Consider the following 14,989-nt stretch of genomic DNA (forward strand, 5'->3'; position numbering starts at 1 on the left):
GAAGCATTCAGTGGAACTCCTTGGCACTCCGATCTTAATGAAGAGAGTCTGTTCGCAGAAAAACGAGCTCAAGTCGGGAATTTAGTTAAAAACAAAAAACTTTCAGGATTCGGTTTGAGATGAATCCAGACGCAGCCCAATTTCCTACCCCTCCACACCTAGAAGCAATGTCTATTTCACCTGTCAACTCTTCAGCGATCATCGAGACACATTTACTACGGTAGGAAAATGAATTAATCAGACAGTTGATCGAAAATGAGCTCATCCGACAAATGCCAGCAAATCCGTCCCATACAAGTCACTCATTCTGATTACGAGACAATGCTGTATTGTATATGGACCCCGAAACTGAGGCGGCTGTAACTTTCACCTTGAGAGAGCCTTAATTATAATTTCCTTAGATGTCTGATTTCCAGACAAAGAAGCAGCTGTGATCTGAGGTTTTTTAACTTGCCTTAGAGGCTCAAGTCAAATTCTGCCTAGTCAGTGACACTTTACCCAGTGCCCTTGAGTCAATTTCTCTTTTGTCTTCCATAGCGAGTCCTCGCGACCTCTCTTTAGCACTTTGCTAGCACTTTGCTAGTAGTGCGCACTAGACGCACTAGACGACTGGGCTTTTCCCCCAAAGGCACTGATTGCCTCTTATTCATTTCTGAAGCCGTCCTCTCCTCTGTTCTCAAGTTAACATTCAGAACTGGATTCAAAACAAACATAAAAACCATCTATCGTCAAAAACGTATTATCCATTTGTTGTTATTTAGGGAATAAGATGTTTTCGGAAAAAACGTACGGCCAAATGATGGACCATATTTCAGAGAGCCAGAGAAAGCTTGAGGGGAGAGCGTTCTGCGTGACTTAGACGCTCAGAAAATGGGAGCATAAGGCTTGGAAATATTACTCAGCTATCGCCATCCAGCTTGTCCCAAACCAGAGTGAATTTAGACTCATTAGACATTAGGACTCTTTAACAAGCAATGAGAAAGTTTTAGATTACGATTTTTGAATAACCTGTCCTTGTCTAACAAAGGCAATTTCTTAAAAGCACCCTAAAGACCTACTTAATGACAAAGCTAGCTATATTTTATAGAAATTTTTATCAATAATGATTGAAACAAGAAAAAAAAAAAAGGAATTCTGGTTACCTAACTTAACTCTAACGTTCCAGTATTCGGGCCTCACCGTCCATCCAGCGCTGAAGTCCACCTGCTAAGAACAAGAATATTCGGACTGCCCTTACCTTCATGAATATACATCTTTTGAGCATCTTCAGGATGAAGTAACCCCAGTAAAGATGAAGGATTTGCAGGACCATGAGCTGCAGGTTGAGGAAGATGTATGAGAAGAAGGGCTCCAGGTAGTGCAGAGGCAGAATCAGCGTGCAATACAAAATCCTGAAAAACCGAACAGATGAGAGTATTTCACGACCGTCCAAGAACGTGCGAATTTTCCGTGAGAAAACGAATACTTTTTCTCCCAAGGCAATATGTATTTCGTTTCTAATGATGTCCAGGAAGTTCTCAAGAGAGAACGATAATGATAATATTACTTTTCCTATCATTTTTGGCAAGCCACAAAGGAGTGCAGTCTGCCTCCTGGGAGGAAAGTTCAAGCACATGGAATCTTTATAGCCACATAGCCTGCACTCCACGTTCCTCCCTACAGCTCGAGTTCTCCTTTGCAAAAAGAAGACCGCAACGCTAACCCTACTCGCCTTGCCAGCTCTGCATGTTTACACGGGGGTTACTGTTGCCTTATGATGCAATCCTGTTTATTTGCCATCAAAAGTACATGGGGAATTCTACAAGAATAAATTGTCCAGATAAAAGAGGCTTTTCAAGAAGCGAAAATTCTATTATTACTTCCACTTTCGCTTTCTAAAGTGAATTGCATGCTTTATTAATTTCATAAACAGACTCCTGGACACAGTCGGAGCTGCCCGTGGCCCAGGATGCACAGCCCCATCGGCTGATTGCCCACACTTCATCCACGACTGTGATTTTAGAGCTCCTGGGTAGGTCTGTTCGTATTTTATTCCGATTATAAAAATAATTTATTCACATAAAATTGGGAAAATAAAGAAACTGCACACTATACCACCAATTAAACGAATAACATTGCTATTTTTGTGTATTATCTGCCAGTTTTTTCCTATGTATAGTTCATTTTCTTAATTAACGTATAGTAAAATTGATGATTTCTTGGGGTGCAGTTCTATGAATTATAATACATGCTTCGATTTGTGTGACCACCGCCACCAAAAACCCTGGACTATTCCTGTACAGTCACACGCTCCCTCATGCCTGACACTGGGCGACCACTTATCAGTTCTCTATCTCTTTAATTTTGTCTTTTCAAGAGGGCCATATAAATGGAATCACACGGTTTGTCAGCTCGGAGTCTGCCTTGCTTCACTCAGCACAGTGCCCGTGAGATTCGCCCACGCCACTGTGGGTGTCGACAGCATGATCCTCTCCGTGCTAAATGTCCCTTCGTTGTTTGGATGTACCACAGTTTAATCTAGTCACCTATTAAAGAGCATCTGCGTAGTCTCCAGTTTTGCACAATTATGACTAGAATCGCTATAAGTCTTCACGTTCTAGTTTCTGTGTGATTATAAGTTTTCATTTCTTAAAGGCGTATATACTGGGGTGGATGCTTTTCTGTTCAATTCCATTTAGCTTCGAATCAAAAACATTTTACATTGTTTGAACAACCTGGTGTACGCAGCCTTTCCCAAGTTGAAGGTTATTTCTTTAGAAGTATATATTCCTCAATGTAAAATTACTGTTTCGAGGTGTCCGTTAAAAGTATACACGTTCAAGGTATATATTAAAAGCTATTAAGTCTTTACCAAATTATTTTCTAAAATTATAACAATTTTTTAGAAATTCTTAAAGAAGAGCTTCATAGAATGAACTCCAACCAGGATCAAGTGGGTTTTAAAAATTTGTTAATTTGAAAAACAAAACAAAAATGGCATTATTCGCAATGCTGATGGTTCCCTATGCTAGTAGGTTTAGCTCCTCTTTTGTGAATTATCAGTTCGAGATCTTCTTCTATTCAAAAAGCAATTATACAAACTCTGAACTCTATATAACAAAGCTAATAGCCATTCATCCATTTTCCTTATGCAAATGTTTTTCTAAAACTTAGGAATTATAGAAAAATATAAAGAGGTAAATAAAAATCACCTAAAATTTCACAACTCTCAGGGAACCCAGCACATTTTGGTGAATGTAATTTAAGATATCTCTTCTAAAAATAATCTTTAAGGTGCTTCTTCCCCCTCCCTCATTACCACATGATTTTATGTAACAGGGATCACACAACGCGTGCGATTTTGTACCCTGCTTTGATCACTCAATAAGTTACAGAGAGCTTTCCATGTCAATGAACATACATCAGGGGTCAGCAAACATTTTATAAGGGGACAGACAGTAAATATTTCAGGCCTCTGGGCTATTTGGTCTCTACTGCAACTATTCAACTCTGCTACTGTAGTGCGAAAGCAGCCACAGACAATACATCAATCAACAGGTGTTGCTGTTTGCCAATAAAACTTTATTAACAAAAGTGGCCAGTGGGTGGGATTTAGCCTGTGAGCCATAGCTTGCCAACCTCTGCTGTATACTATCTTATGTAATAATTGCACGGAAATTTATTTATAGATGTCAAAATTTATTTACTCCCTTACTGACAGACATTTGTTTCCGAATTTTCATTATATTCTAAAGAGCACTGTGAGAATTACTTGCGAAGATATTTTGATAGAATTGTTTATTTCCTTAGAATAGCTAAAATTCTGATTCAAAGAGTATACTCCTTTTATGTTTTGAAGTATATCGTTAGAGTGTACCAACTTATAGTCGTGCACTCAGTGTATGAGAGAACCCGCTTCCTCAGATTTTGATCAATATTATATTTTGTCAGCCTCTGTCTAAAACATCGCGCAGTTTATACTTACATTTTTATTTCTTGTGAAGTGAAATACACACATATATATATATATATATGATTCTTATTTTGACTTAAACTTTTGTCAACTATTTTTTCATGGTATCTATCCATTTTGCCATTGAGGTGTTTACTATTTCTGTTGACTCGTTAAGTGTTCTTTACATATTAAGGACGACAACACTCTTTTTAATCATGTTAACTCTCATTACATAGATTCCTTCAACCTTATTTATGATTTTTTTGGAAAATCAGTTTAAAAAATATTTTTATGACCAAATCTATCCATTATTTCCTTTATAGCTAGGTTTTTGTGCTTTAAAAGGCCTTTCTCACCTCCATGCAGTTGAAAATCTGCGTACAACTTTCGACTACCCAAAACCTTAACTACTAACAGCATTCTGTTGACCAGAAGTCTTACTGATAACAGAAACACTCAATTAATGTATATTTTGTACATTATATGTATTATATATATTCTTTTGTAAGAGTACATATACATATTATATATGTATTCTTACAATAAAGCAAACCAGAGAAAAGAAAATGTTATTTAAAAAATCATAAGGAAGAGGAAATACATTTAGAGTATTTACTGAAAAAAATCTGCATATAAGATGATCCACGTAGTTCAAACCCATTTTGTTCAGGAGTCAAAGGAAACACTGTACGTAAAGCCAACTCGCCATTCTGATTTGCTGGGTCCTTGGGCATCTGTGTCCTTACTCCATGCTTAGCCTAGAATGTGCCTCCCCTTTTCGACTGTGCCTGTTTTATAATGAAACGTTATCACAGGTGTCTCAGTATAGGAAAAGCATAGTATTTAAGGGTTTGGGACTATCCGTGGTTTTAAGGCATCCACTGGGGGTCCCGAAATGTGTCCCCCGCAGATAAGGGGGGGACCGCCACATTACTGTTACCACTGCTGTGACGACACCTGCTATCTCGCCACCACCCGCTTTCCTACTGCTGGAGTCGACATTAACAATGTGATGACAGCAACACCCAGGAGAGGGCTGCTGGGTCGGCCGGATTTTCTGCTTTGGATGGAGAAGGACGATGCGCCTGGAGAGCAGAGCAGGCCCAGGAGGATCGGGAACCCTGTGCTGCCTGCACATCCTCTGCGGGAGGACGGAGGGGACCCGAGGCCCAAGCAGTGGAGAGGAGCTCGGAAGCGGGCAGCACCCCCGGCCCTGGGGGCAGCTGTTACATCTTCAGGACCAGCCTTTCTATGAGCCTCAGCATCCTCATCTCTTCGCCTCCTTCAATGGGAATAAGGAGGAAAAAAGAAGCACATCTGTCCCACTCGATTTGGTCCCTAAGCCTCGCGTGTCGTGCGTGCGGGCACATGCATGAACACACCAACCCTTGGACATTTGCCTTCCCGGCTCCCCAAAATTTCTCTTCTCACAGAGAGGCCGAGGCGCCGCTGTGTTCCTGGCCTCCTACATCCACGCTGCCCGTCCACTGGCCCTTAACCCATCCGGTGGACACACGCTAGCCCCGGGAAAGGGGGCTGTGAGGCTTGGTCGGCCTTTTCCCGGTTTCTGGTTTCATTTTCCATCTTCACTCTTTCAATTATTTGAGTTTAGATGGTTTGAAAACTATTGCTTCATTGGTATAAATAGTACTCGGTTTTGCTGGGCCAGAAAAGGCAGCCACCAAAAAGCTGTGCTTTTCTAATGAAAACTCAAAGGTAAAGGTCTTCTATCCTTGCTAGTTATAGGTGTGAGTGTTAAGCCTTTTCTGGATAACAAATACTGTTTCTACAGGTGACGAACTGCCCACTTTATATTTCAGAGATCTCGTATATTTTAAAGTGACCGTGTAGTTGAAGAAATCTCAATAAATATTTACAGAGGGCGAATGATACTTGCTCTTAAAATTTCATATTAGTAATTTAACTTGAAACGTATCTGTTCTGTGTGTCAAATGTCCTGTTTCTAGTCTTGGCTCTTTCGTAACTAGCTGTGTGATGCCGAAAATGTCTTAACTCCTCACCCGAAAAATAAATAGGGGCTCTAAATGCTTCAACAATGCTGATGACATGGGCGACAAAGGAGGAATAAGGACCTGATCCAGGTGAAGGACCAATGAACGCAATATGTGATCCTGGTCAGACCTGGGAGTGAGGGGGAAAAGCAGTCAAAAACATCATTGGACCAATGACGAAACTGAATCACAGATGGTAGACTGTCATTTTCCTGAAGTTGAGAACTCTACTGTGACTCTCGAAAAGAATGTCCTTGTTCTTAGTAAAGACACACAGAAGTATTTAAGACTAAAAGGACATACTATTCTCAACTTTCAAATGGTTTGGCAAAGAAAAAGAATATTTATATACATACGTGTGTGTGGGTGTGCCTGCGTGTGTGTGTGTGTGTGTGTGTGTGTGTGTGTGTGTGTGTGTGTGTGTGTGTGTGGAGAGAGAGGAAGCAATAGCAAAGCAAAATTCTAACTGGAAATCTGGGTAAAGGGCCTATATAAGAAGAGTTCTCTGTAACATACTTGAAATTATCCAGTAACTTTGCAATTATTTCCAAATAAATAAGTGAATCAGGGATTAAAGTACACATAAGGTCCCTTATCCTTCAAATCTCTGATTTGCAGAAGCGTGCCTGATGGTGGTGGCTGTCCCTTATAAATGTATAGACAGCACAAGTGCCATGTGCGTGGCTGCCAGGGAAGGTACTCCTCTGAGGGCACGCTGCTGAACGAGAAGTGTGACAAACAGTGTGGCTGAACCCTCTGTCTCTTTCACACGGTATGTAACTGGAAAGTCTGGTTCTCAGATATGCATCTGCAGTGGTGGCTCCAGGGAGAGGCTCCAGCTACGGCGGAGCCACTCACACATTGTCCAAGTCCCTCCTTTCCTCTGGTGGCTGTGCAAATGGCGCTGTGCCGTCCCAAGAGGGCCACGGAAGCCAGCCACGGCACCATGAGACCCATGCTCTGCCCTTGGCTTAACAGTCAACACTGCGGTCCAGGCCTTATGAGGCTAGAAAGGGTCCGCAATGACCTCGGTCTTGTCTCCTTCTTATAAACATAAGCTGAGAGTAATGCTGGATGCCTTCAGCTTTGTCTTGTCGTTTTTTCTTTAAAACTGTTCTCTCTCTGATCGCCATTCTAAGTATTTATATGTTCTCATCACCCACAAAATTCCCTGTCACATGAGGCTTCCTGGCGTACTATTTTTCTACACCAGTGAGGGCTGGATCCTCAAAAGCCAAAACCGGAAACCCAGTAAACCAGAGGTGGAGAAAGTAAAGTTCCCAAAAGCATATGTACCCTTGGAGGCAAGGAAGTCATTTGAGTATTATTCACAGTCGGAAATGTTTTTTTTGTTTTTTGTTTTTCTTTTTGGAACATCCAAGAAAAAGGTCAGTATTAATAGTCTTCAAATATATAGGTAAAGTGGCGGATGCAAAGATCCCTTCTACTGTTGTTATGAACTTAGGCCGGGCAGGACTCACGTCCCACCCATCACTGTACTAGAGGTGATGAGTTCAAGAAATGAAGCGAGGACCCCGCACTGCCATCTGTAAACTTTAGTTGAAACACAGTGCTCCTTCCCTTCCCTTTAGATCAGCCTGGACTAAACCATTATCTGTTCCTGACATTTATGGTGGGAAACTGCCAGGAGTCAAAGAGTCACTTCTCGACCTTATAAAGGTCTTTCTAGACTAATGATTCTCAAGTGGCATCTGTATACGTAGATAGATACATACAATAATTTAAAAACATAGAAGTCATTATTTTAAAACGACAGTTGGGAATACAGTGGAAAAAGTATAAGGCTGAGATGTAAATGCTTTTGAATAAAATTGCAAACAAATGGGGGTAACGAGGCAACTCAATTAAAGCAATTTGGACAATGCCAATTGGAATTTCTGCCTGATGTCGCGAGTAAATGTTTAAAAAAAAAATCAATGTAATTAACATTGTCTTGTTGACATCGGCTGAGAATCGGCTAAATAAGTTCCCCATAAAGCGCAGGAGGAAGACTCCCGGTCAAGATGGCAGAGTGAGTGGACATGGTGCTCGCCTCCTCTCACGACTACATCGAAATTACAACTAAGCTTCAGAAGAGCCATCATTAGAAGTCACCTGAGGTCTGCTGAACAAAAGTCCTACAACTGGGGACATACATAAGAGACCACCTCGAGACAGGTAGGGAGACAGAGACATGGAAATGGCTGGCCCTATACCCACATGCGGTGGTTGAGAATCAGGAAGGATGTCTCAACTGCAGAGGTCCTCCTGAGGAGTGAGGGGTCCTGTTCCCACACTGGGCTCCCCAGGCCAGAGTTCCAATGCTAGGAATCGGTGTTCCCCATGACCTCTGGCTGTGAAAACCAGCGGGGATGAGGGCTGATGGAAATGGAGGGCCGTGAGAGTGCAGATGGTCCTCTTAAGAGGCCTGCACATATTTACTTGTTGATAGACTCGCTCACTCTGAGCTCCCACATCAGGGCAGCAGCTCAAAAGGCGCCAGGGACACACAGGGACTTCAGAGACAGGGCTGGAGGGGCAGCTTTCTCCCAGACAGGAGTGCCAGCAGAGGCCAGTGTTCCTTGGTAGAGCCCTCCCCACTTCCAGAGTGTAAACACAGATGGCGCCATACCTGAGTCTCTATCAACCTGGCGGGCACTGCTCACCCTGCCCCATGCCTCCCAACTTGTGGGCCCATTCAAGCTGCCTGCAGTGGCTTTTCCATACAAACAGCCTGTCTTGGCTCATGCTGTGGACCTTCCTAAAATCCCTCAAAGGTTCACAAAACCCAAACAGGCAACATTTGGCCTTGGCATGCCTTGTACCTCTTGCTGAGCAGCCCCCAAGCCTGGCACTAGTCTCAACTACAACAGGAGGGCACACACAACCCATTTGAGGGACATACCTGGAACACCCGGCTCAGGTGACCGAGGAAGACTGCATCACTGAGCCCTACAGGACACCGACTACATAAGGCCACTCTATGAAGACGGGGAGACATAGCGGCCCTACCTAATGCATAGAAACAAACACAGAAAGGCAGCCAAAATGGGGAGATAAAGAAACAAGTCCCAAATGAAAAAATGGAACAGAGCTCCAGAAAAAGAACTAAACACAATAAAGACAAGTAATCTGCTAGATACAGAGTTCAAAACACTGGTTATAAGCTGCTCAATGAACTTTGGAGAAGAGTAGACAAACTCGGTGAGCACTTTAACAAAGAGATAGGAAACATAAAAACGGCATTAGAAAACATAAAGAAAAACTGGTCAGAAATGAAGACTACAATAACTGAAATGAAGAATACATTAGAGGGAATCAACTGTAGATTAGATGAAGCAGAGAGTCGAATCGGTGATTTAGAAGATAAGGTAGCAGAAAATACCCAATCAGAACAGCAACAAGAGGAAAGAATCAAAAAAAAAATGAGGATAGTTTAAGGAGCCTCTGGGACATCAAGAGTCCCAATATTTGCATCACCGGGGTACCAGAGGGAGAAGAGAGAGAACAAGGAATTAAAAACCTATTAGAAGAAATAGTGAAGGAAGTAGACATAAAAGCCTAGGAAGCACAGAGAGTCCCAAACAAGATGAATCCAAGAGGCCCACACCAAGATGCATCATAATTAAAATGCCAAAGGCTAAAGACAAACAGAGAATCTTAAAAGCAGCAAGAGAAAAAGCCATTCGTTACCTAGAAGGGAGCTCCCATAAGACTGTCAGCCGATTTCTCAACAGAAACTCTGCAGGCCAGAAGGGATTTGCAAAATATATTCAAAATGATGGAAAAGCAAGGACCTACAACCAAGATTACTCTACCCAGCAAAGCTTTCGTTTAGAATCGAAAGCTTCCCAGACAAGAAAAAGCTAAAGATGTTCGTCACCACCAAACCAGTATTACGAGAAATATTAGAGGAAAAAGAAGAAGAACGAGGAGGAGGGGAGAAGAAAAATTTAAATAATAAAATGGCAATAACTACGTATCAACAATTATTTTAAATGTAAATGGATTAAATGCTCCAATCAAAAGACAGGAGGGCCGAAGGGATAAGAAAACAAGACCCTTACAAATGCTGCCTACGAGAGACTCACTTCAGATTGAAAGACACACACAGACTGAAGGTAAAAGGATAGAAACAGATATTTCATGAGAACAGAAACAAACAAAAAAGCTAGGCTAGCAATAATCATATCAGACAAAATAGACTTTAGAACAAAGGGTATAAGAAGAGAAAAGAAGAACCCAGAAATCCCACTTCTGGTTATATATCCAAAGACACCCAAAACATTACTGCAAAGGGACATATGCATCCATGTGTTCGCTGCAGCGTTACTTTAATAGTCAAGATATGGAGGCAACCTGGGTGTCCATCAATGGACGAATAGATAAAGAAGAGGTGGTACAATGGAAGATTATTCAGCCATAAGAAATTTTTTAAATGAACTCTTGCATCCGCAACAACATGGATGGACCTAGACGGTATCGTGCTGAGTGAAGGAAGGTGGACAGAGAAAGACAAAGGCCATACGATTTCACTTACATATGGGATCTAAAGAACAAAATAAACAAACAAAACAGAAACAAACTCATAGATACAGAGAACATTTTCAAGGTTGCCAGAGGGGAGCGGGGTGTGGTGGCGGGTGGCAAAACGTAAGTACGATATAAATAGGTAGTTACAAACTGTCATGCGGATGTAAAGGACAGCATAGGAGATACAGTTAATAACACTGTAATCACCGTATAAGGTATCCGAGGATATTAGATTTCTCGGGGTCATCACTTCGCAAGTTATATCAGTGTCTAATCACTATGCTATACACCTGAAAGTAATATAATAGGGTATGCTGACCGTAATTGAAAAAAAAAAATTAAAAATAATATGCCGACATTGAAAAATAGAAAAAAAGAGACGAGGAACAGATGGGCCACCGTTAGTCATACAAATACAGAAGGAAACTCTTTGCAGGATAGCAGATGTGCTCGAGACAGGGTGAAATTAAGGGAAAGTCAAAGAAAAATAATGTATAAGTTCCAGATTTTTTTCTCAGCATTTCCAGACAAATTTTAGATGGGTCCGCTTTCTCCTGGACTCAACCCTTTCTCTCTCCCAGCAAAACGTATAACAAAAGCAGTTGAGAAGAACAGAGAGACAAACTGCCCCCCACAGTGCCTCCGAACATCTGGATCGGGAAATAAGTCTATCATTTGCATGCTGTTAGGTCCACGTTAAATTCACAACAAATCCGGACCGATAAAATATCCTTGAAAAATGAGTCTGTAGAATTACAAGATTAAGACACATGGTTGGAGCCAGGCTCACGACGAGGAACTGACTTTTTCTCTTTGGCACCACGAGATGATGACATAAAATGTCCGAGCCCATGGGAAGACTATTTAAGCTAGAGCATTACACTGCGACGCTTCAACTGATTCTTTCGAAAACCACGAAAACCCTTCTCCCAAAGGTCCACTAGCTCAGCCTTCCAAACATGTGGATCGGTCAACATTAGTATAGGACAATTTTTACCAGCAAAAAAATTTGTACAGTCAAGTCTGTTAATACTGGTTTCTATGCAGCCCAGCTCCCTGAGAATAGCAAACAGTGGTATTGGCTGTTCTCTGAATTCAGTGAAGTATCAAGATCAAGAAAGAGCCAAATGCATGTAACTAATTCTCCTTGAAATCCAGAAATACTGGCAAGAAACTAAGTTCTTAAATCTAGGATTTTTGAGATGAGGATATCTGGGTAAGTTGCACCCCAGTAGTCACTCAACCCCAATGTGATGTGCAGTTCTTTACTGGGCGAGAGTACGCTTGCTTGTTGACTTTGAGACATTATGGCAAAGTCTGAGGTGAATGTCTTTCATCGCTAAATCAAAGGTCAACCACAGGAGCCATAGTTAGAAGCATCTCAGAGAGCTACCTAGACTGACGGCTTCCAGGTCATGTGCCTTTCAAATTGGTCCACGAATTCTCTGAAACCACTCCCATCAATAAATCTAGGAATCTAATTTGTCTTCCCTTAAATATGAGCTGGCTTTTGACACCCGGATCCAAGGAAGAAAATGGGATTGGAAGTGACGTAACGTGACTTCTGAAGCTATATCTTAAAAGAGGATAAAGCATTTGCCTAGCTCTTTCTTGAGCTGCTCGCTGCCCAAAACCAGCTGTCATGCTATGAAGCATTCAGGCCAATGGAGGGGCCACGGGCAGGTGTTCCAGGTAACTGGTCCAGCTGAGGTCCCCAGCAAGCAGCTGATTCTGTATGGCTCCCTCAACCATGTGAGCAAAGTCCAGCTGATTACCCAGCTATCATCTGACTGCAATCACGTAAATGAAAACCATTTAGTTGAGGCCAGTCAACTCCCAGAACCATAAGAGACAATAATAATGAATAAATGTTGCAGTTTTAAGAGTCAGGGCTGCAAACCACGGCCTGTGGGTAAAATCTGGCCTGCTACCTGTTTTGCTACAGTCTGTGAGCTCAGCTGGGTTTGGCACATTTTTAAAGGATTGTGAAAGAAACAAAACAGAAAAATACTCAACAGAGACTATATGTGGCCCTCGAAACCTAAAATCCTTATTTTTTAGTCCTTTACAGAAAAAGTTTGCTCACCACTGTCATAAGCCACTAAGTTTTCAGTGGTTTGTTACGCAGCTACAGGTTACTAGAACACGTGGTTGTTCTGGTACATCATCGATGGGCAAACGCTGGATTTAGGGCACCCCAAAAGTCACACTGAAAAGCCAAACCTCAACTGTTATCTGCAAGTCAATACTTACTCTATCATCAATTACCATCATACAATATTCTGATTTCACAGATATATTTGCTCAGCCAAAGTGAAAGTGATGGTAACGTGGTTCGTCAACCAAGAAGAGTATCTTAAATGTCTCTCAGATTTGACTCTAGGTTAAACTCCAAATTCTAGAAGACTCAATAATTTTAGTAACTATAGCTGGCATTCACTTAGTCCTACTATGTCACACTGTCCTAAGCTGTTTTACATGTGTCACTTCAGGTAAGCCACGGGACACCCCTAATTTCTGTTTTACAGATGAGAAAACTGAGACTCAGAGAAATGATGTTATCCGGCGTGGAGCCAGAATTTGAATTCTCGTGTCCATGACCTTGGCCCCAGCACTCTGCTTCTCCTCTCTAGGAAATGTCAAATCAAGACGCCCGGTCCTGGTTTAAAGATGCAGCTGGCTTCCACGGGGAGGGCAGCACACTTTCACCTCTCTGATGAGACTTCCTTGGGTGCTAGTCAAGGGCGCCGTCCATCCTCCAGGAATCCCACCTTGAACTTGGGTCTCCATCTCTTTGCCCTGGAGCTAGGCTCTTCAGTAGCACTAATTTTTCAGTTGAGAGGATCCTAGATTTAGCCCCAAACTATGGCTAGTTATCAACTGTTTCTTTCAAAGCATTAAAGGGCTTCCTCACATTTTTTCCTCTGGTTTCTGTCTATCATCACAAGGGAAATTACGTTTGCTGAAGAAATAATTGTCAAGGGAGACACGATATAGGTTCTGCCTTGTCAGCCCTGAGCTAAATAGAATCAACAGATGGATCAAGAGCCAATCGGTACTAAAAGGCCATCCAAGCCACTGTTAGGGACAGTGATCATGGAAAACAAGAGGAGGAGCAGTTTCCCCATCTGTGACCGGGGAGTGATAATACCTGCTTTATGACTTGTTGTGTAGACCAGTGCTGAGAATATAAAGGGCCCACGCCTGTGTCTGGCATGCAGTTAATGGTGGTTACGACTATTGTAATTTTAACATGGAACATGCCTCTCTTTTAAAGAGCTGATAATTGGCCCATGACATTTCACTGAAATAACTAGAAAGGCTGTTAATCACAAGGAAAGATCCGTATTCACGAAACGAGACGTAGAGTAAGAGTCTCCGCTTACCCATTGGGTTACACATTTCCCATCTCCCTTTTCCACACTGGAAGGAATTGTGTTAATTATATATAAGAAACGGCCCCTTTACAGTCTTTTCTCCAACCGAACTTGGCACAAACAACTGGAGATCAACATAAGAAAGAGCAACGATGGGACCTGAACCACGTGTCAAGGCCACCTCACCACAGTGACCAAACGGCATGGCCCAGCATCTTCTCTACTCACCAAAAGGGAAAAATAACGAGGCGGCTGATGAAAAATATGGCAGAGAAGATGAAAAACAGGGTGTTACAGGTTTGCTTCCATCCGGCATAAGAAAACATCTTAGCAGACTAAAAAAAAAAAAGAAAAAAAATTGTATTCAGACGAAGTGATGTTAGTATAAAATTTTTAAATGAAATATTCATCAATGATATGATATCTGGGATTTGCATCAAAATAATCTGGGTGGGGGGTGGAGCGCGAATGGGCAAATAGATGAAACGAGACCGGCCATTTTGATAACGGTCAGAGCTCGATGGCGGGTCCCTTGGGTCCATTACACTCGTTTCTTTCTCTTGTCATATGTTTGAAATTCCCATAACCTAATGTTAAGAAAAGGTATGTTGAAATGACTATAATATTATTCCTGTCTCACCAGTGCTACAAATTAGCATAATTAATTTGAGCATGCTTTTTATTTGAGCCTCGATTCGATTTCTGTATTTGACCAGGAGGAGAGCCGGGTTGACGAAAGGCTGGGACATGCGTGAAGAAGTCCCAGGGGGTGCTGGGGTGCTGTGGTCAAGGCAGGCGACAGAAGGGGCAGAGTCCAGAGGCAACTCTTGGGGCCTCGTTCTCGTTGAAATCAACTTTTGAGCGCTCGATTTTCTCTCTTTACTTTATGCTGCTCTATACAGCTCATATTATCATGTCGGAGAAAAAGAATTACAGAAAGGTGTTTTGATGTGGTCTCGGAAGGTTCCTGAGGAGGATTCTGTCTTGCATTATTCGGTGGAGCCCAAGCTGAATGGGAAAGTGTCTGGAGTTGGGGGTGGGAGTGGCTGAGCATAGCTCATCCCTAGGGAGTACAGCTGAGGCCAGATGCTCTCGGAGCTGAAGTCACCCTGGAAGCTCAAGGCCCCGCCAGG

At 42.2% G+C, this 14,989-nt stretch overlaps 1 protein-coding gene across 1 annotated transcript in view; it reads right to left on the bottom strand.

Annotated features, from left to right (window-relative positions):
• The window catches only part of CERS3 (ceramide synthase 3), a 73,427-nt gene that overhangs the window by 25,093 nt on the left and 33,345 nt on the right, over positions 1-14,989 (bottom strand). The window contains exons 8-9 of the mRNA XM_006924152.1: positions 14,085-14,191; positions 1,238-1,391 (exon numbers count right to left, since the gene is read on the bottom strand). Of these exons, the coding sequence (XP_006924214.1) occupies positions 1,238-1,391; positions 14,085-14,191 (261 nt within the window). The remainder of the gene's footprint in view (positions 1-1,237; positions 1,392-14,084; positions 14,192-14,989) is intronic.

Source organism: Pteropus alecto, unplaced genomic scaffold (genome assembly GCF_000325575.1).
Source record: "Pteropus alecto unplaced genomic scaffold, ASM32557v1 scaffold59, whole genome shotgun sequence".
Classification (NCBI taxonomy): domain Eukaryota; kingdom Metazoa; phylum Chordata; class Mammalia; order Chiroptera; family Pteropodidae; genus Pteropus; species Pteropus alecto.